At 37.9% G+C, this 19,595-nt stretch overlaps 1 protein-coding gene across 5 annotated transcripts in view; it reads left to right on the top strand.

Annotated features, from left to right (window-relative positions):
- LOC142338719 (uncharacterized) overlaps nt 1–19,595 on the top strand; it is a 466,089-nt gene that overhangs the window by 423,733 nt on the left and 22,761 nt on the right. Inside the window, exons 3-4 of one of the 5 annotated variants that reach the window (XM_075388604.1) lie at nt 17,858–17,983; nt 18,665–18,996. In XM_075388604.1, the coding sequence (XP_075244719.1) occupies nt 17,858–17,983; nt 18,665–18,996 (458 nt within the window). Of the gene's footprint in view, nt 1–17,857; nt 18,104–18,664; nt 18,997–19,595 lie in introns of all 5 variants that reach the window. The other 4 variants (XM_075388603.1, XM_075388602.1, XM_075388601.1 and 1 more) reach the window with 4 other exon arrangements.

Below are 19,595 nucleotides of genomic sequence, written 5' to 3'. Positions count from 1 at the left end.
TTTCAACATAAATTGCATTTCAAGCTAGTCTAGGACTTATTCAAATGAACTGAGGGTCCAGGGAGGGGTGTCACTGTCCGAGTGCAGTCTGATAACGAATAATTCTTTGACCAAAATGGTATACGAAAAAGGTACTCCATACGCGGTAAAATTTTGCGCAAAAAAACCTAGGTGATATATGAAAAAATTATTTGATACGATGTCAAATTTCTCGCTAAAAAACTCGCTATATAATGTTTCAACTTAAATTGCTTTCCAATCTACTCGGGGACTTATTCAAATGAATTGAGGGTCTAGGGAGGAGTGTCACTGTCCGAGTACAGTCTGGGAGCCCAAAAATTATTGTCGTAGGTGGTATACGAAGAAATACTCCATACGCTGTCAAATTTTGCGAAAAAAAACTGGCTATATAGTGTTTCAACATAAATTTCTCTTCAACCTAGTCAAGGACTTATCAAAATGAATAGAGGGTCTAGGGAGGAGTGTTGCTGTCCGAGTACAGTCTGAGGGGGAAAGAGTTTTTGACTTAGTTGGTATACGAAAAAAAGTACTCGATACGTTGTCAATTTTCGCACAAAAAAACTCGCTTTATACTGTTTCAATATAAATTGCTTTTCAACCTAGTCAAGGACTTATTCAAATTAATTGGGAGTCTGGGGAGGAGTGTCGCTGTCCGAGTACAGTCTGAGAGGAAAAAAATTTCGACCGAGGTGATATATGAGAAAACTATTCGGTACGTTGTCAAATTTCGCGCTAAAGAACTCGCTATATAGTGTTTCAAAATAAATTGCTTTTCAACCTAGGCAAGGACACAATCAAATGAATTGGGGGTCTAAGGTGGGGTGTCAGTGCCACTCACTGTCCGGGTAAAGTCTGAGAGGGAAAGAATTTTTGACGTTGGTGTTATAGGAAAAAAGTCTAGGGAGGAGCGTCAATGTCCAAGTACTGTCTGAGAGGGAAAAGCTTTTTGAACTAAGTGGTATACGAAAAAAGTACTCGGCACGTTGTCAAATTTCGCGCTAAAAAACTCGCAATGTAGTGTTTCAGCATAATCTGCTTTTCAATCTAGTCATGAACTTATTCAAATCAATTGACGGTCTAAGGAGGAATTTCGCTGTACAAGTACAGTCTGAGAGGGAAAGACTTTTTGAACTAAGTGGTATACGAAAAAAGTACTCGGCACGTTGTCAAATTTCGGGCTAAAAAACTCGCAATGTAGTTTTTCAGCATAATCTGCTTTTCAACCTAGTCAATAAGGACTTATTCAAAAGTATTGAGGCTATAGGGAGGAGTGTCGCTGTCCGAGTACAGTCTGAAGGGAAAGAGTTTTTGACTTAGTTGGTATACGAAAAAAGTACTCGATAAATTGTCAATTTTTGCACAAAAAAACTCGCTTTATAGTGTTTCAACATAAATTGCTTTGCAACCTAGTCAAGGACATATTCAAATGAATTGAGGGTCTAGGAAGGAGTGTCGCTGTCCGAGTACAGTCTGAGGTGGAAAGAGTTTTTGACTTAGTTGGAATACGAAAAAAGTACTCGATACGTTTCAATTTTCGCACAAAAAAACTCGCTTTATACTGTTTCAAGATAAATTGCTTTTCAACCCAGTCAAGGACTTATTCAAATTAACTGAGGTTCTAGGGAGGAGTGTCGCTCTCTAAGTACAATCTGAAAGGGAAAGACTTTTTGAACTAAGTGGTATACGAAAAAATACTCGATACGTTGTCAAATTTCGCGCTAAAAAAACCGCAATGTAGTGTTTCAGCATGATCTGCTTTTCAACCTAGTCAAGGACTTATTAAAATGTAGTGAGGGTGTAGGGAGGAGCTTCGCTGTACAAGTACAGTCTGATAGGAAAAGGCTTTTGGAACTAAGTGGTATACGAAAAAAGTACTCGATACATTGTCAATTTTCGCACAAAAAAACTCGCTTTACACTGTTTCAACATAAATTGCTTTTCAACCTAGTCAAGGACTTATTCAAATTAATTGAGGGTCTAGGGAGGAGTGTCGCTCTCCAAGTACAGTCTGAGAGGGAAAGACTTTTTGAACTAAGTGATATACGAAAAAAGTACTCAATACGTTGTCAAATTTCACGCTAAAAAACTCGCAATTTAGTGTTTCAGCATAATCTGCTTTTCAACCTAGTCAATAAGGACTTATTCAAAAGTATTGAGGCTATAGGGAGGAGTGTCGCTGTCCGAGTACAGTCTGAAGGGAAAGAGTTTTTGACTTAGTTGGTATACGAAAAAAGTACTCGATAAATTGCAAATTTTTGCACAAAAAAACTCGCTTTATAGTGTTTCAACATAAATTGCTTTGCAACCTAGTCAAGGACATATTCAAATGAATTGAGGGTCTAGGAAGGAGTGTCGCTGTCCGAGTACAGTCTGAGGTGGAAAGAGTTTTTGACTTAGTTGGAATACGAAAAAAGTACTCGATACGTTTCAATTTTCGCACAAAAAAACTCGCTTTATACTGTTTCAACATAAATTGCTTTTCAACCCAGTCAAGGACTTATTCAAATTAACTGAGGTTCTAGGGAGGAGTGTCGCTCTCTAAGTACAATCTGAAAGGGAAAGACTTTTTGAACTAAGTGGTATACGAAAAAATACTCGATACGTTGTCAAATTTCGCGCTAAAAAAACCGCAATGTAGTGTTTCAGCATGATCTGCTTTTCAACCTAGTCAAGGACTTATTAAAATGTATTGAGGGTGTAGGGAGGAGCTTCGCTGTACAAGTACAGTCTGATAGGAAAAGGCTTTTGGAACTAAGTGGTATACGAAAAAAGTACTCGATACATTGTCAATTTTCGCACAAAAAACTCGCTTTACACTGTTTCAACATAAATTGCTTTTCAACCTGGTCAAGGACTTATTCAAATTAATTGAGGGTCTAGGGAGGAGTGTCGCTCTCCAAGTACAGTCTGAGAGGGAAAGACTTTTTGAACTAAGTGATATACGAAAAAAGTACTCAATACGTTGTCAAATTTCGCGCTAAAAAACTCGCAATTTAGTGTTTCAGCATAATCTGCTTTTCAACCTAGTCAAGGACTTATTCAAAAGAATTGAGGGTCTAGGGAGGAGTGTCATTGTCCGAGTACAGTCTGAGGGGGAAAGAGTTTTTTACTTAATTGGTATACGAAAAAAGTACTCGATACGTTTCAATTTTCGCACAAAAAAACTCTCTTTACACTGTTTCAACATAAATTGCTTTTCAACCTAGTCAAGGACTTATTCAAATTAATTGAGGGTTTGGGGAGGAGTGTCGCTCTCCAAGTACAGTCTGAGAGGGAAAGACTTTTTGAACTAAGTGATATACGAAAAAAGTACTCAATACGTTGTCAAATTTCGCGCTAAAAAACTCGCAATTTAGTGTTTCAGCATAATCTGCTTTTCAACCTAGTCAAGGACTTATTCAAAAGAATTGAGGGTCTAGGGAGGAGTGTCATTGTCCGAGTACAGTCTGAGGTGGAAAGAGTTTTTGACTTAGTTGGAATACGAAAAAAGTACTCGATACGTTTCAATTTTCGCACAAAAAAACTCGCTTTATACTGTTTCAACATAAATTGCTTTTCAACCCAGTCAAGGACTTATTCAAATTAACTGAGGTTCTAGGGAGGAGTGTCGCTCTCTAAGTACAATCTGAAAGGGAAAGACTTTTTGAACTAAGTGGTATACGAAAAAATACTCGATACGTTGTCAAATTTCGCGCTAAAAAAACCGCAATGTAGTGTTTCAGCATGATCTGCTTTTCAACCTAGTCAAGGACTTATTAAAATGTATTGAGGGTGTAGGGAGGAGCTTCGCTGTACAAGTACAGTCTGATAGGAAAAGGCTTTTGGAACTAAGTGGTATACGAAAAAAGTACTCGATACATTGTCAATTTTCGCACAAAAAAACTCGCTTTACACTGTTTCAACATAATCTGCTTTTCAACCTAGTCAAGGACTTATTCAAAAGAATTGAGGGTCTAGGGAGGAGTGTCATTGTCCGAGTACAGTCTGAGGGGGAAAGAGTTTTTTACTTAATTGGTATACGAAAAAAGTACTCGATACGTTTCAATTTTCGCACAAAAAAACTCTCTTTACACTGTTTCAACATAAATTGCTTTTCAACCTAGTCAAGGACTTATTCAAATTAATTGAGGGTTTGGGGAGGAGTGTCGCTCTCCAAGTACAGTCTGAGAGGGAAAGATTTAATTAACTAAGTGGTATACAAAAAAAGTACTCGGTACGTTGTCAAATTTCGCGCTAAAAAACTCGCAATGTAGTGTTTCAGCATAATCTGCTTTTCAACCTAGTCAACAAGGGCTAATTCAAAAGAATTGAAGGTCTAGGGAGGATTGTTGCTGTCCTAGTACAGTCTGAGGGGAAAGAGTTTTTGAACTAAGTGGTATACGAAAAAAGTTCTCGATACATTGTCAATTTTCGCACAAAAAAAACTCGCTTTATACTGTTTCAACATAAATTGCTTTTCAATCTAGTCAAGGACTTATTCAAATTAATTGAGGGTCTAGGGAGGAGTGTCGCTCTCCAAGTACAGTCTGAGAGGGAAAGACTTTTTGAGCTAAGTGGTATGCGAAAAAAGTACTCGATACGTTGTCAAATTTTGCGCTAAAAAACCCGCAATGTAGTTTTTCAGCATAATCCCCTTTTCAACCTAGTCAAGGACTTATTCAATTGAATTGAGGGTGTAGGGAGGAGCGTCGCTCTCCAAGTACAGTCTGAGAGGTAAAGACTTTTTTAACAAAGTGGTATACGAAAGAAGTACTCGATACGTTGTCAAACTTCGCTCTAAAAAACTCGCAATTTAGTGTTTCAGCATAATCTGCTCTACAAACTAGTCAAGGACTTATTCAAAAGAATGGAGGGTCTAGGGAAGAGTGTCGCTGTCCGATTACAGTCTGAGGGGGAAAGAGTTTTTGACTTAGATGGTATACGAAAAAGTACTCGATACATTGTCAATTTTCACACAAAAAAAACTCGCTTTATAGTGTTTCAACATAAATTGCTTTGCAACCTAGACAAGGACATATTCAAATGAATTGAGGGTCCGGGGAGGACTGTCGCTGTCCAAGAACAGTCTGAGAGGGAACGAACTTGAACAAAGTGTTATACGAAAAAAGTACTCGAAACTTTGTCAAATTTCGCGCTAAAAAACTCGCAATTTAGTGTTTCAACATAACCTGCTTTTCAACCTAGTCATGGACTTATTCAAAAGAATTGAGGGTCTAGGGAGGAGTGTGGCTGTCCAAGCACAGTCTGAGAGGGAAAGACTTTTTGAACTAAGTGGTATACGAAAAAACTACTGAATACGTTGTCAAATTTCGCGCTAAAAAACTCGCGATGCAGTGTTTCAGCATAATCTGCTCTTCAACTTTAGTCAAGGACTTTTTCAAAAGAATTGAGGGTCTAGGGAGGAGTGTGGCTGTCCAAGTACAGTCTGAGAGGGAAAGACTTTTTGAACTAAGTGGTATACGAAAAAGGTACTCAATACGTTTCTATGTTCGCACAAAAAAACTCGCTTTATACTGTTTCAACATAAATTGCTTTTCAATCTAGTCAAGGACTTATTCAAAAGAATTGAGGGTCCAGGGAGGAGTGTGGCTGTCCATCTACAGTCTGAGAGGGAAAGATTTTTTGAACTAAGTGGTATACAAAAAAGGTACTCGATACGTTGTCGAATTTCGCGCTAAAAAACCCGCAATGTAGTGTTTCAGCATAATCTGCTTTTCAACTTTAGTCAAGGACTTATTCAAATGAATTGAGGATCTAGGGAGGAGTGTCGCCGTACAAGTACAGTCTGAGAGGGAAAGAATTTGAACTAAGGGTTATACGAAAAAAGTACTCGATACGTTGTCAAATTTCGCGCTAAAAAACTCGCAATTTAGTGTTTCAACATAACCTGCTTTTCAACCTAGTCAAGGATTTATTCAAAAGAATTGAGGGTCTAGGGAGGAGTGTCGGTGTCCGAATACAGTCTGAGAGGGAAAGAATTTGAACTAAGTGATATACGAAAAAAGTACTCGATACGTTGTCAAATTTTGCGCTAAAAAACTCGCAATGTAGTGTTTAAGCATAATCTGCTTTTCAACCTAGTCAAGGACTTATTCAAATGAATTGAGAGTCTAGGGAGGTGTGTCGCTGTACAAGTACAGTCTGAGAGGAAAAGACTTTTTGAACTGAGTGGTATACGAAAAAAGTACTCGATACGTTGTCAAATTTCGCGCTAAGAAACTCGCAATTTAGTGTTTCAGCATATTCTGCTTTTCAACCTAGTCAAGGACTTATTCAAAAGAACTGAGGGTCTAGGGAGGAGTGTCGCTGTTCGAGTACAGTCTGAGTGGGAAAGAGTTTTTGACATAGTTGTTATACGAAAAAAGTACTCGATACATTGTCAATTTTCGCCCAAAAAAACTCTCCTTAAAGTGTTTCAACATAAATTTCTTTTCAATGGGGTAGAGTTTGAGATGGAAAAAAATTTGAACTTCAGTGGTATGCGAAAAAAGTACTCGATACGTTATCAATCTTTCGCGCTAAAAAACTCGCTATTGTGTTTCAACATAAATTGCTTTTCAACCTAGTCAAGGACCTATTCAAATGAATTAAGTGTCTAGGGAGGAGTGCCACTGTCCGTGTACAGTCTGAGAGCAAACAAATTTTTGACCTAGGTGGTATACGAAAAAAAGTACTCGATAAGTTGCCAAATTTCGCGCTAAAAAACACGCTATGTAGTGTTTCAACATAAATTCCTCTTCAGCCTAGTTAAGGACTTATTCAAAAGAATTGAGGGTCTAGGGAGAAGTTTCGCTGTCCGAGTAGAGTCTGAGATGGAAAAAATATTTGACTTAATTGGTATACGAAAAAAGTACTCGATACGTTGTCAAATTTCTCGCTCAAAAATTCGCTATGTAGTGTTTCAACATAAATTGTTTTTCAACCTAGTCAAGGACCTATTCAAATGAATTAAGTGTCTAGGGAGGAGTGCCACTGTCCGTGTACAGTCTGAGAGCAAACAAATTTTTGACCTAGGTGGTATACGAAAAAAAGTACTCGATAAGTCGCCAAATTTCGCGCTAAAAAACTCGCTATGTAGTGTTTCAATATAAATTCCTCTTCAGCCTAGTTAAGGACTTATTCAAATGAATTGAGGGTCTAGGGAAAAGTGTCGCTGTCCGAGTAGAGTCTGAGATGGAAAAACTAAATGACTTAATTGGTATACGAAAAAAGTACTCGATACGTTGTCAAATTTCTCGCTCAAAAATTCGCTATGTAGTGTTTCAACATAAATTGTTTTTCAACCTAGTCAAGGACTCATTCAAATGAAATGAGTGTCTAAGGAGGACTGTCACTGTCCGGATGGAGTTTGAGATGGAAAAATATTTGAACTTCAGTGGTATACGAAAAAAGTACTCGATACGTTGTCTAATTTCGCGTTAAAAAACTCGCTATTTGTGTTTCAACATAAATTGCTATTCAACCTATTCAAGGACCTATTCAAATGAATTAAGTGTCTAGGGAAAAGTGTCGCTGTCCGAGTAGAGTCTGAGATGGAAAAACTAATTGACTTAATTGGTATACGAAAAAAGTACTCGATACGTTGTCAAATTTCTCGCTCAAAAATTCGCTATGTAGTGTTTCAACATAAATTCCTCTTCAGCCTAGTAAAGGACTTATTCAAATGAAATGAAGGTCTAGGGAGGAGTGTCGCTGTCCGAGTAGAGTCTGGGATGGAAAAATATTTGACTTAATTGGTATACGAAAAAAGTACTCGATACCATGTCAATTTTCTCGCTCAAAAAATCGCTATGTAGTGTTTCAACGTAAATTATGTTTCAACCTAATCAAGGACTCATTCAAATGAAATGAGTGTCTAAGGAGGACTGTCACTGTCCGGATGGAGTTTGAGATGGAAAAATATTTGAACTTCAGTGGTATACGAAAAAAGTACTCGATACGTTGTCTAATTTCGCGTTAAAAAACTCGCTATTTGTGTTTCAACATAAATTGCTTTTCAACCTATTCAAGGACCTATTCAATTGAATTGATTGTCTAGGGAAAAGTGCCACTGTCCGGGTACAGTCTGAGAGCAAACAAATTTTTGATCTAGGTGGTATACGAAAAAAAGTACTCGATAAGTTGTCAAATTTCGCGCTAAAAAACTCGCTATAAAGTGTTTCAACATAAATTCCTCTTCAGCCTAGTAAAGGACTTATTCAAATGAAATGAAGGTCTAGGGAGGAGTGTCGCTGTCCGGGTAGAGTCTGGGATGGAAAAATATTTGACTTAACTGGTATACGAAAAAAGTACTCGATACCATGTCAATTTTCTCGCTCAAAAAATCGCTATGTAGTGTTTCAACGTAAATTATGTTTCAACCTAGTCAAGGACTGATTCAAATGAAATGATTGTCTAGGGAGGACTGTCACTGTCCGGATGAAGTTTTAGATGGAAAAAAATTTGAACTTCAGTGGTATACGAAAAAAGTACTCGATACGTTGTCAAATTTCGCGGTAAAAAACTCGCTATTTGTGTTTCAACATAAATTGCTTTTCAACCTAGTCAAGGAACTATTCAAATGAATTGAGTGTCTAGGGAGGAGTGCCACTGTCCGAGTACAGTCTGGGAGCAAACAATTTTTTGACCTAGGTGGTATACGAAAAAAAGTACTCGATAAGTTGTCAAATTTCGCGCTAAAAAACTCGCTATGTAGTATTTCAACATAAATTCCTCTTCAGCCTAGTTAAGGACTTATTCAAATGAATTGAAGTTCTAGGGAGGAGTGTCGCTGTCCGAGTAGAGTCTGAGATGGAAAAAATATATGACTTAATTGGTATACGAAAAAAGTACTCGATACGTTGTCAAATTTCTCGCTCAAAAAATCGCTATGTAGTGTTTGAACATAAATTGTTTTTCAACCTAGTCAAGGACTCATTCAAATGAATTGAGTGTCTAGGAAGGACTGTCACTGTCCGGTTAGAGTTTGAGATGGAACAGTTTTTGAACTTCAGTGGTATACGAAAAAAGTACTCGATACGTTGTCAAATTTCGCGCTAAAAAACTCGCTAATTGTGTTTCAACATCAATTGGTTTTCAACCTAGTCAAGGACATATTCAAATGAATTGAGTGTCTAGGGAGGAAAGCCACTGTCCGAGTACAGTCTGAGAGCAAACAAAATTTCGACCTAGGTGGTATACGAAAAAAAGTACTCGATAAGTTGTCAAATTTCGCGCTAAAAAACTCGCTATGTAGTGTTTCAACATAAATTTCTTCAGCCTAGTTAAGGACTTATTCAAATGAATTGAAGGTCTAGGGAGGAGTGTCGCTGTCCCAGTAGAGTCTGAGATTGAAAAACTATTTGACTTAATTGGTATACGAAAGAAGTACTCGATACGTTGTCAATTTTCTCGCTCAAAAAATCGCTATGTTGTGTTTCAACGTAAATTATTTTTCAACCTAGTCAAGGACTCAATCAAATGAATTGAATGTCTAGGTAGGACTGTCACTGTCCGGGTAGAGTTTGAGATGGAACAAATTTTGAACTTCAGTGGTATACGAAAAAAGTACTCAATACGTTGTCAAATTTCGCGCTAAAAAACTCGCTATTTGTGTTTCAACATCAATTGATTTTCAACCTAGTCAAGGACCTATTCAAATGAATTTAGTGTCTAGGGATGAAAACCACTGTCCGAGTACAGTCTGAGAGCAAACAAGTTTTTGACCTTGGTGGTATACGAAAAAAAGTACGCGATAAGTTGTCCAATTTCGCGCTAAAAAACACGCTATGTAGTGTTTCAACATAAATTCCTCTTCAGCCTAGTTAAGGACTTATTCAAATGAATTGAAGGTCTAGGGAGGAGTTTCGCTGTCCCAGTAGAGTCTGAGATGGAAAAACTGTTTGACTTAATTGGTATACGAAAGAAGTACTCGATACGTTGTCAATTTTCTCGCTCAAAAAATCGCTATGTAGTGTTTCAACGTGAATTATTTTTCAACCTAGTCAAGGACTCATTCAAATGAATTCAGTGTCTAGTTAGGACTGTCACTGTCCGGGTAGAGTTTGAGATGGAACAAATTTTGAACTTCAGTGGTATACGAAAAAAGTACTCGATACGTTGTCAAATTTCGCGCTAAAAAACTCGCTATTTGTGTTTCAACATCAATTGATTTTCAACCTAGTCAAGGACCTATTCAAATGAATTGAGTGTCTAGGGAGGAATGCCACTGTCCGAGTACAGTCTGGGAGCAAACAAATTTTTGACCTAGGCGGTATACGAAAAAAGTACTCGATAAGTTGTCAAATTTTGCGTTAAAAAACTCACTATGTAGTGTTTGAACATAAATTGTTTTTCAACCTAGTCAAGGACTCATTCAAATGGATTGAGTGTCTAGGTAGGACTGTCACTGTCCGGGTAGAGTTTGAGATGGACAAAATTTTGAACTCCAGTGGTATACGAAAAAAGTACTCAATAATTTGTCAAATTTCGCGCTAAAAAACTCGCTATTTGTGTTTCAACATAAATTGCTTTTTAACCTAGTCAAGGACCTATTCCAATGAATTGAGTGTCTAGGGAGGAGTGTCACTGTCCGAGTACAGTCTGAGAACAAACAAATTTTTGCCCTAGGTGTTATACGAAAAAGTACTCGATAAGTTTTCAAATTTCGTGCTAAAAAACTCGCTATGTAGTGTTTCAACATGAATTGCTCTTCAGCCTAGTAAAGGACTTATTCAAATGAATTGAGGGTCTAGGGAGGAGTGTAGCTGTCCGCGTAGATTCTGGGATGGAAAAAATATTTGACTTAATTGGTATACGAAAAAAGTACTCGATACGTTGTCAACTTTCTCGCTCAAAAAATCGCTATGTAGTGTTTGAACATAAATTGTTTTTCAACCTAGTCAAGGACTCATTGAAATGAATTGAGTGTCTAGGGAGGATTTTCACTCTCCGGGTAGAGTTTGAGACGGAACAATTTTTGAACTTCAGTGGTATACGAAAAAAGTACTCGATACGTTGTCAAATTTCGCTCTAAAATACTCGCTATTTGTGTTTCAACATCAATTGATTTTCAAACTAGTCAAGGACCTAATCAAATGAATTGAGTGTCTAGGGAGGAGTGCCACTGTCCGAGTACAGTCTGGGAGCAAACAATTTTTTGACCTAGGTGGTATACGAAAAAAAGTACTCGATAAGTTGTCAAATTTCGCGCTAAAAAACTCGCTATGTAGTGTTTCAACATAAATTCCTCTTCAGCCTAGTTAAGGACTTATTCAAATGAATTGAGGGTCTAGGGAGGAGTGTCGCTGTCCGAGTAGAGTGTGAGATGGAAAAAATAGTTTACTTAATTGGTATACGAAAAAACTACTCGATACATTGTCAAATTTCTCGCTCAAAAAATCGCTATGTAGTGTTTGAACATAAATTGGTTTTCAACCTTGTCAAGGACTCATTCAAATGAATTGAGTGTCTAGGGAGGACTGTCACTGTCCGGGTAGAGTTTGAGATGGAACAAATTTTGAACTCCAGTGGTATACGAAAAAAGTACACGATACTTTGTCAAATTTCGCGCTAAAAAACTCGCTATTTGTGTTTCAACATCAATTGATTTTCAACCTAGTCAAGGAACTATTCAAATCAACTGAGTGTCTAGGGAGGAGTGCCACTGTCCGAGTACAATCTGAGAGCAAACAAATTTTTGACCTAGGTGGTATACGAAAAAAAAAACCCGATAAGTTGTCAAATTTCTCGCTCAAAAAATCGCAATGTAGTGTTTCAACATAAATTGTTTTTCAACCTAGTCAAGGACTCATTGAAATGAATTGAGTGTCTAGGGAGGATTGTCACTCTCCGGGTAGAGTTTGAGACGGAACAATTTTTGAACTTCAGTGGTATACGAAAAAAGTACTCGATACGTTGTCAAATTTCGCTCTAAAATACTCGCTATTTGTGTTTCAACATCAATTGATTTTCAAACTAGTCAAGGACCTAATCAAATGAATTGAGTGTCTAGGGAGGAGTGCCACTGTCCGAGTACAGTCTGGGAGCAAACAATTTTTTGACCTAGGTGGTATACGAAAAAAAGTACTCGATAAGTTGTCAAATTTCGCGCTAAAAAACTCGCTATGTAGTGTTTCAACATAAATTCCTCTTCAGCCTAGTTAAGGACTTATTCAAATGAATTGAGGGTCTAGGGCGGAGTGTCGCTGTCCGAGTAGAGTGTGAGATGGAAAAAATAGTTGACTTAATTGGTATACGAAAAAACTACTCGATACATTGTCAAATTTCTCGCTCAAAAAATCGCTATGTAGTGTTTGAACATAAATTGGTTTTCAACCTTGTCAAGGACTCATTCAAATGAATTGAGTGTCTAGGGAGGACTGTCACTGTCCGGGTAGAGTTTGAGATGGAACAAATTTTGAACTCCAGTGGTATACGAAAAAAGTACACGATACTTTGTCAAATTTCGCGCTAAAAAACTCGCTATTTGTGTTTCAACATCAATTGATTTTCAACCTAGTCAAGGAGCTATTCAAATCAACTGAGTGCCTAGGGAGGAGTGCCACTGTCCGAGTACAGTCTGAGAGCAAACAAATTTTTGACCTAGGTGGTATACGAAAAAAAAACCCGATACGTTGTCAAATTTCTCGCTCAAAAAATCGCAATGTAGTGTTTCAACATAAATTGTTTTTCAACCCAGTCGAGGACTCATTCAAATGAGTTGAGTGTCTAGGGAGGACTGTCACTGTTTGGGTAGAAAATGAGATGGGAAAAATTTTGAACTTCAGTCGTATACGAAAAAAGTACTCGATACGTTGTCATATTTCGCGCTAAAAAACTCGCTATTTGTGTTTCAACATAAATTGCTTTTGAACCTAGTCAAGGACCTAATCAAATGAATTGAGTGTCTAGGGAGGAATGCCACTGTCCGGGTACAGTCTGAGAGCAAACAATTTATTGACCTAGTTGTATACGAAAAAAGTACTCGATAAGTTGTCAAACTTCGCTCTAAAAAACTCGCTATGTAGTGTTTCAACATAAATTGCTCTTCAACCTAGTTAAGGACTTATTCAAATGAATTGAGTGTCTAGGGAGGACTGTTACTGTTCGGGTAGAGTCTGAGATGGAAAGAATTTCGATCTTCAGTTGTATACGAAAAAAATACTCGACACGTTGTCAAATTTCGCCTTCAAAAAATCGCTATGTAGTGTTTCAACATAAATTGTTTTTCCACCTAGTTAAGGACTCATTCAAATGAATTGATTGACAAGGTAGGACTGTCATTGTCCGGGTACAGTCTGAGAGCGAACGAAATTTTGAACTAGGTGGTATTTGAAAAAAGTTCTCGATACGTTGTCAAATTTCGCGCTGAAAAACTCGCTCTTTGTGTTTCAACATAAATTCCTCTTCAGCCTAGTTAAGGACTTATTCAAATTAATTGAGGGTCTAGGGCGGAGTGTCGCTGTCCGAGTAGAGTGTGAGATGGAAAAAATAGTTGACTTAATTGGTATACGAAAAAACTACTCGATACATTGTCAAATTTCTCGCTCAAAAAATCGCTATGTAGTGTTTGAACATAAATTGGTTTTCAACCTTGTCAAGGACTCATTCAAATGAATTGAGGGTCTAGGGAGGAGTGTCGCTGTCCGAGTAGAGTCTGAGATGGAAAAAATAGTTGACTTAATTGGTATACGAAAAAACTACTCGATACATTGTCAAATTTCTAGCTCAAAAAATCGCTATGTAGTGTTTGAACATAAATTGGTTTTCAACCTTGTCAAGGACTCATTCAAATGAATTGAGTGTCTAGGGAGGACTGTCACTGTCCGGGTAGAGTTTGAGATGGAACAAATTTTGAACTCCAGTGGTATACGAAAAAAGTACACGATACTTTGTCAAATTTCGCGCTAAAAAACTCGCTATTTGTGTTTCAACATAAATTGCTTTTTAACCTAGTCAAGGACCTATTCAAATGAATTGAGTGTCTAGGGAGGAGTGTCACTGTCCGAGTACAGTCTGAGAGCAAACAAATTTTTGACCTAGGTGTTATACGAAAAAAGTACTCGATAAGTTTTCAAATTTCGCGCTTAAAAACTCGCTATGTAGTGTTTCAACATAAATTGCTCTTCAGCCTAGTCAAGGACTCATTCAAATGAATTGAGTGTCTAGGGAGGACTGTCACTGTCCGGGTAGAGTTTGAGATGGAACAAATTTTGAACTCCAGTGGTATACGAAAAAAGTACGCGATACTTTGTCAAATTTCGCGCTAAAAAACTCGCTATTTGTGTTTCAACAACAATTGATTTTCAACCTAGTCAAGGACCTATTCAAATCAACTGAGTGTCTAGGGAGGAGTGCCACTGTCCGAGTACAGTCTGAGAGCGAACAAATTTTTGACCTAGGTGGTATACGAAAAAAAAAACCCGATAAGTTGTCAAACTTCTCGCTCAAAAAATCGCAATGTAGTGTTTCAACATAAATTGTTTTTCAACCCAGTCGAGGACTCATTCAAATGAGTTGAGTGTCTAGGGAGGACTGTCACTGTTTGGGTAGAAAATGAGATGGGAAAAATTTTGAACTTCAGTCGTATACGAAAAAAGTACTCGATACGTTGTCATATTTCGCGCTAAAAAACTCGCTATTTGTGTTTCACCATAAATTGCTTTTCAACCTAGTCAAGGACTTATTCAAATGAAATGAGAGTCTAGGGATGAGTGTCGCTGTCCGAGTACAGTCTGAGAGGAAAAAAAATTCGACCGAGGTGATATATGAGAAAACTATTCGGTACGTTGTCAAATTTCGCGCTAAAGAATTCGCTATATAGTGTTTCAAAATAAATTGTTTTTCAAACTAGTCAAGGACTCATTCAAATGAGTTGAGTGTCTAGAGAGGACTGTCACTGTTTGGGTAGAAAATGAGATGGGAAAAATTTTGAACTTCAGTCGTATACGAAAAAAGTACTCGATACGTTGTCAAATTTTCGCGCTAAAAAACTCGCTATATAGAGTTTCAACATAAATTGCTTTTGAACCTAGTCAAGGACCTAATCAAATGAATAGAGTGTCTAGGGAGGAGTGTCACTGTCCGAGTACAGTCTGAGAGCAAACAAATTTTTGACCTAGGTGTTATACGAAAAAAGTACTCGATAAGTTTTCAAATTTCGCGCTTAAAAACTCGCTATGTAGTGTTTCAACATAAATTGCTCTTCAGCCTAGTCAAGGACTCATTCAAATGAATTGAGTGTCTAGGGAGGAATGTCACTGTCCGGGTAGAAAATGAGATGGGAAAAATTTTGAACTTCAGTCGTATACGAAAAAAGTACTCGATACGTTGTCAAATTTTCGCGCTAAAAAACTCGCTATATAGAGTTTCAACATAAATTGCTTTTGAACCTAGTCAAGGACCTAATCAAATGAATAGAGTGTCTAGGGAGGAGTGTCACTGTCCGAGTACAGTCTGAGAGCAAACAAATTTTTGACCTAGGTGTTATACGAAAAAAGTACTCGATAAGTTTTCAAATTTCGCGCTTAAAAACTCGCTATGTAGTGTTTCAACATAAATTGCTCTTCAGCCTAGTCAAGGACTCATTCAAATGAATTGAGTGTCTAGGGAGGAATGTCACTGTCCGGGTAGAGTTTGAGATGGAACAAATTTTGAACTCCAGTGGTATACGAAAAAAGTACGCGATACTTTGTCAAATTTCGCGCTAAAAAACTCGCTATTTGTGTTTCAACATCAATTGATTTTCAACCTAGTCAAGGACCTATTCAAATCAACTGAGTGTCTAGGGAGGAGTGCCACTGTCCGAGTACAGTCTGAGAGCGAACAAATTTTTGACCTAGGTGGTATACGAAAAAAAAACCCGATAAGTTGTCAAATTTCTCGCTCAAAAAATCGCAATGTAGTGTTTCAACATAAATTGTTTTTCAACCCAGTCGAGGACTCATTCAAATGAGTTGAGTGTCTAGGGAGGACTGTCACTGTTTGGGTAGAAAATGAGATGGGAAAAATTTTGAACTTCAGTCGTATACGAAAAAAGTACTCGATACGTTGTCATATTTCGCGCTAAAAAACTCGCTATTTGTGTTTCAACCTAAATTGCTTTTGAACCTAGTCAAGGACCTAATCAAATGAATTGAGTGTCTAGGGAGGAGTGTCACTGTCCGGTTACAGTCTGAGAGCAAACAATTTATTGACCTAGTTGTATACGAAAAAAGTACTCGATAAGTTGTCAAACTTCGCTCTAAAAAACTCGCTATGTAGTGTTCCAACATAAATTGCTCTTCAACCTAGTTAAGGACTTATTCAAATGAATTGAGTGTCTAGGGAGGACTGTCACTGTCCGGGTACAGTCTGAGAGCGAACGAAATTTTGAACTAGGTGGTATTTGAAAAAAGTTCTCGATACGTTGTCAAATTTCGCGCTGAAAAACTCGCTCTTTGTGTTTCAACATAAATTGCTTTTCAACCTAGTCAAGGACCTAATCAAATGAATTGAGTGTCTAGGGAGATAAAAATAATTTTTGACCTAGATTGTATACGAAAAAAGTATTCGATGCGTTGCCAAATTTCGCGCTAAAAACTAGCAATATAATGTTTAAACATAAATTGCTTTTTAACCTAGTCAAGGACTCATTCAAATGAATTGAGGGTATAGGGAGGAGTGTCAACTCGCTTTTATTTTGTTCGCTTTCATGCTCGTTCGTTTTCTTTTCGCTCATTTTGCGCTCGATCGCTTTTTGTTTTTTCGCTTTCAAGCTCGTTCGTTTTCGTTTCGCTCGTTTTGGTTTCGATCGCTTTTCGCTCGTTCAATTTGATGGTCGTTCGTTTTCGTTTTGCTCGTTTGGAACCCCCACATTTTGTTCTGTGCCTTTTTTGTGCTTTTAGATGTTCATTTATATGTTCGTTTGTTTCTTTCTTTCTTCAGCGCGATATCCCCCCGCCCTTGTTTGTGACCCCTTTGCGCATTAGTCTTAGCTATTTAGGTTTTTTGTTTTTTTCGTTGGCGGCTAGGTAAGGTGCTCTCCTTATGAAGCACAGTAATGCACCGGCTCTAGTCTTCAAAGAATCTAAAAAGGCCCACTCAAAAGCTAAGACAAGATTAGAAGTTGCGGTTTTCCAGTAGGTCTTTTACCTACTGCTATCTTTTTACCAGCTTGCTTTGCTTTATTTTATTTTGTTTGTTCGATTTGGAGATCGAGTTTTTGGCCTAGGCTTTGTACCTAGTGCTCTGCTCAATTCTACTCTAGCTATTTCAAAAGTAACTCCGCCACTGCCTGTCCCAGGCCAGGAAAAAAAGAGGAGGGTAAAAAAACAGAACATACTGGAAAAATATCGATGTCGCGTTTTAACTAAACTTGAGACAATTTTGTGACACAGTATCAGCTACTTAACAGTAATTGTTAAATTATGAAATGTGTTGCAAGATGAGTTGGAGAATTTGTTGCTTTCTTACACACGAAAGAGTAATACTGCTTATACAAAAAATTGATCTTGGTATGGGAGATTCACAGTGTGTTTGATGAACAGACCATTGCTCGATCCATGAAAAGACCGTGCTCGACTTTATTTGGCTTATGAACAGACCCTTGCTCGACCCATGAAAAGACCGTGCTCGACTTTTGTAGTCTATGAAAAGACTTTGCTCGACCCATGAAAAAGACTTTACCTGGACTTTAACTAAGTGCTGGTCTGTGTATTTATAGTCAATAACCCCCCCCCCCCCCCACTAGAAATATAAAGTCTTTTCATTAGTCGGGGTCTGAACCGTGGCAGATTACTGCTTACAACACTTTTTTCGGTCATTTTCTGGTCTCATTATTCAGTATCTTCGGCCCAAGTAGCTCAATTAGTTTTAGGCAGTGTTAGATTGGAGGAAAATGGAATGCATTCCGGAATCTCCATCCATTGTATGTGGACATGCTGGCTTCAGCTTGCCTAATACGGATGGGCCGTCTTGGAGCTTCCCAGATAGCGTCAGGATGGTAACCGCATTTTTCTACGCGGATATCAACATCCGTTCTTCTGTCTTTCTACAGTGTTTCATCGATAAGGCTAACAAATCGATTATTAATAATTTTACAGAATCAGACACCGGGGTCGAGGTTTGGCGGTGAATTTTGGTAAGAAATGCGGTGGAAAAGAAAATAATTTTCACCGCGTATTTCCTAGATTTCTTTGCGGTGAACGTGGTGAATCGCGATTCTAACAAATCGATTATTAATAATTTTACAGAATCAGACACCGGGGTCGAGGTTTGGCGGTGAATTTTGGTAAGAAATGCGGTGGAAAAGAAAATAATTTTCACCGCGTATTTCCTAGATTTCTTTGCGGTGAACGTGGTGAATCGCGATGGATTTTTTTATTTTCACCGCGTTCTCGATATTCTTACAAAAACGACACTTCCATACACGGGTTCTAACATCTTACCTCCTGCATGTCTTCAACTCCTTATTCCACTGGGTCAGCTGTCTCTAACTTCTACCATATTTCTTGTGACTTTAAGTCATCGTCGGAAAACGAATGCGGTTAACTTTTGTAAGAAATTCTGTGAATTTGGCGGTGACTTTTTGTAAGAAATGCGGTGAAATGCGGTGAATTATTTTTTTTGACCACCTTCTTACAAAAGTTCACCCAAAAACCTCGATCCGGGCACTCATGAGCAGTCAGTTTCTCCAGAAGACAGTTGTCAAAACTATACTAAAAGCTGGATTTATCCAACAAATGGTGCTGATCTTGAGCAACCCCAGATTAACCTAAACTTCAAAAACCAGACGCAGTTCAATTATTTTGACATCTATCGGAAATCGAGCCGCGCGGACTTTGCTGACTTTAGAAAATCCGTGTTTTTTGATCAAGAAACTGTGCGACAGTATGGTCATAAGAAGCCTGATTTCATTGCCCAGTGCACTTTCGACAACAACGAATGCTATTGGGACAATATTGTTGAGTTCGAAGACCCAAACTACGGCAAATGCTTCACATTCAACTCGCAAAGGTCAGTACCAACATTTTAAACACAGCAGGACACGTCCTGAATTAGCAATCGAAGAACAGAACAAACCAAAGACAACGCTACGCTATTAGCCTGCCTGAGGATCAGCGTCTAATCGTAAAAAAAGTATCCAGACGTCCACGAAAACAAACAGAATTTTACAAAGCATAAAAACTTAATTTCTTATTGATAGTGTCATCAAACTTATTAGAGCTAAGAACACCAACATAAAAACCTATAAATAATGAGAGTTTAGACAGCAAACAACAACTTTGTAATAAGCCACGGACAAGCAAAGTAAAAGGACATCGCGAGCGACATTTGGCAAAAATCAATTTTCTCTTCTGTCTTTGAAAGTAAGTAGGATCAAAGTCATTAAAACACGCAACTCAAAAGTTACCCGTCTATTACATTATCCATCGGAAAAAACAAAGGTAACAGAAAAACAGACAATAATCACAATTTCTAAAATTTGAGAAAAAATGATGGCAAAGCAAAAAAAACAATTGTAATGAAACAAAATCGTGATATAACTGTTGATATAACTGTTATATTTCAACGACTTCGAATATGAATCATTACATACGACTCTGTGGTTAGTG

The sequence above is a fragment of the Convolutriloba macropyga genome, chromosome 4 (genome assembly GCF_964194025.1).
Source record: "Convolutriloba macropyga chromosome 4, txConMacr16.3, whole genome shotgun sequence".
In the NCBI taxonomy this organism is placed as follows: domain Eukaryota; kingdom Metazoa; phylum Xenacoelomorpha; order Acoela; family Convolutidae; genus Convolutriloba; species Convolutriloba macropyga.
Note: the sequence above shows the minus strand (reverse complement) of the source record. Positions and strands in the feature narration are given on the sequence as shown.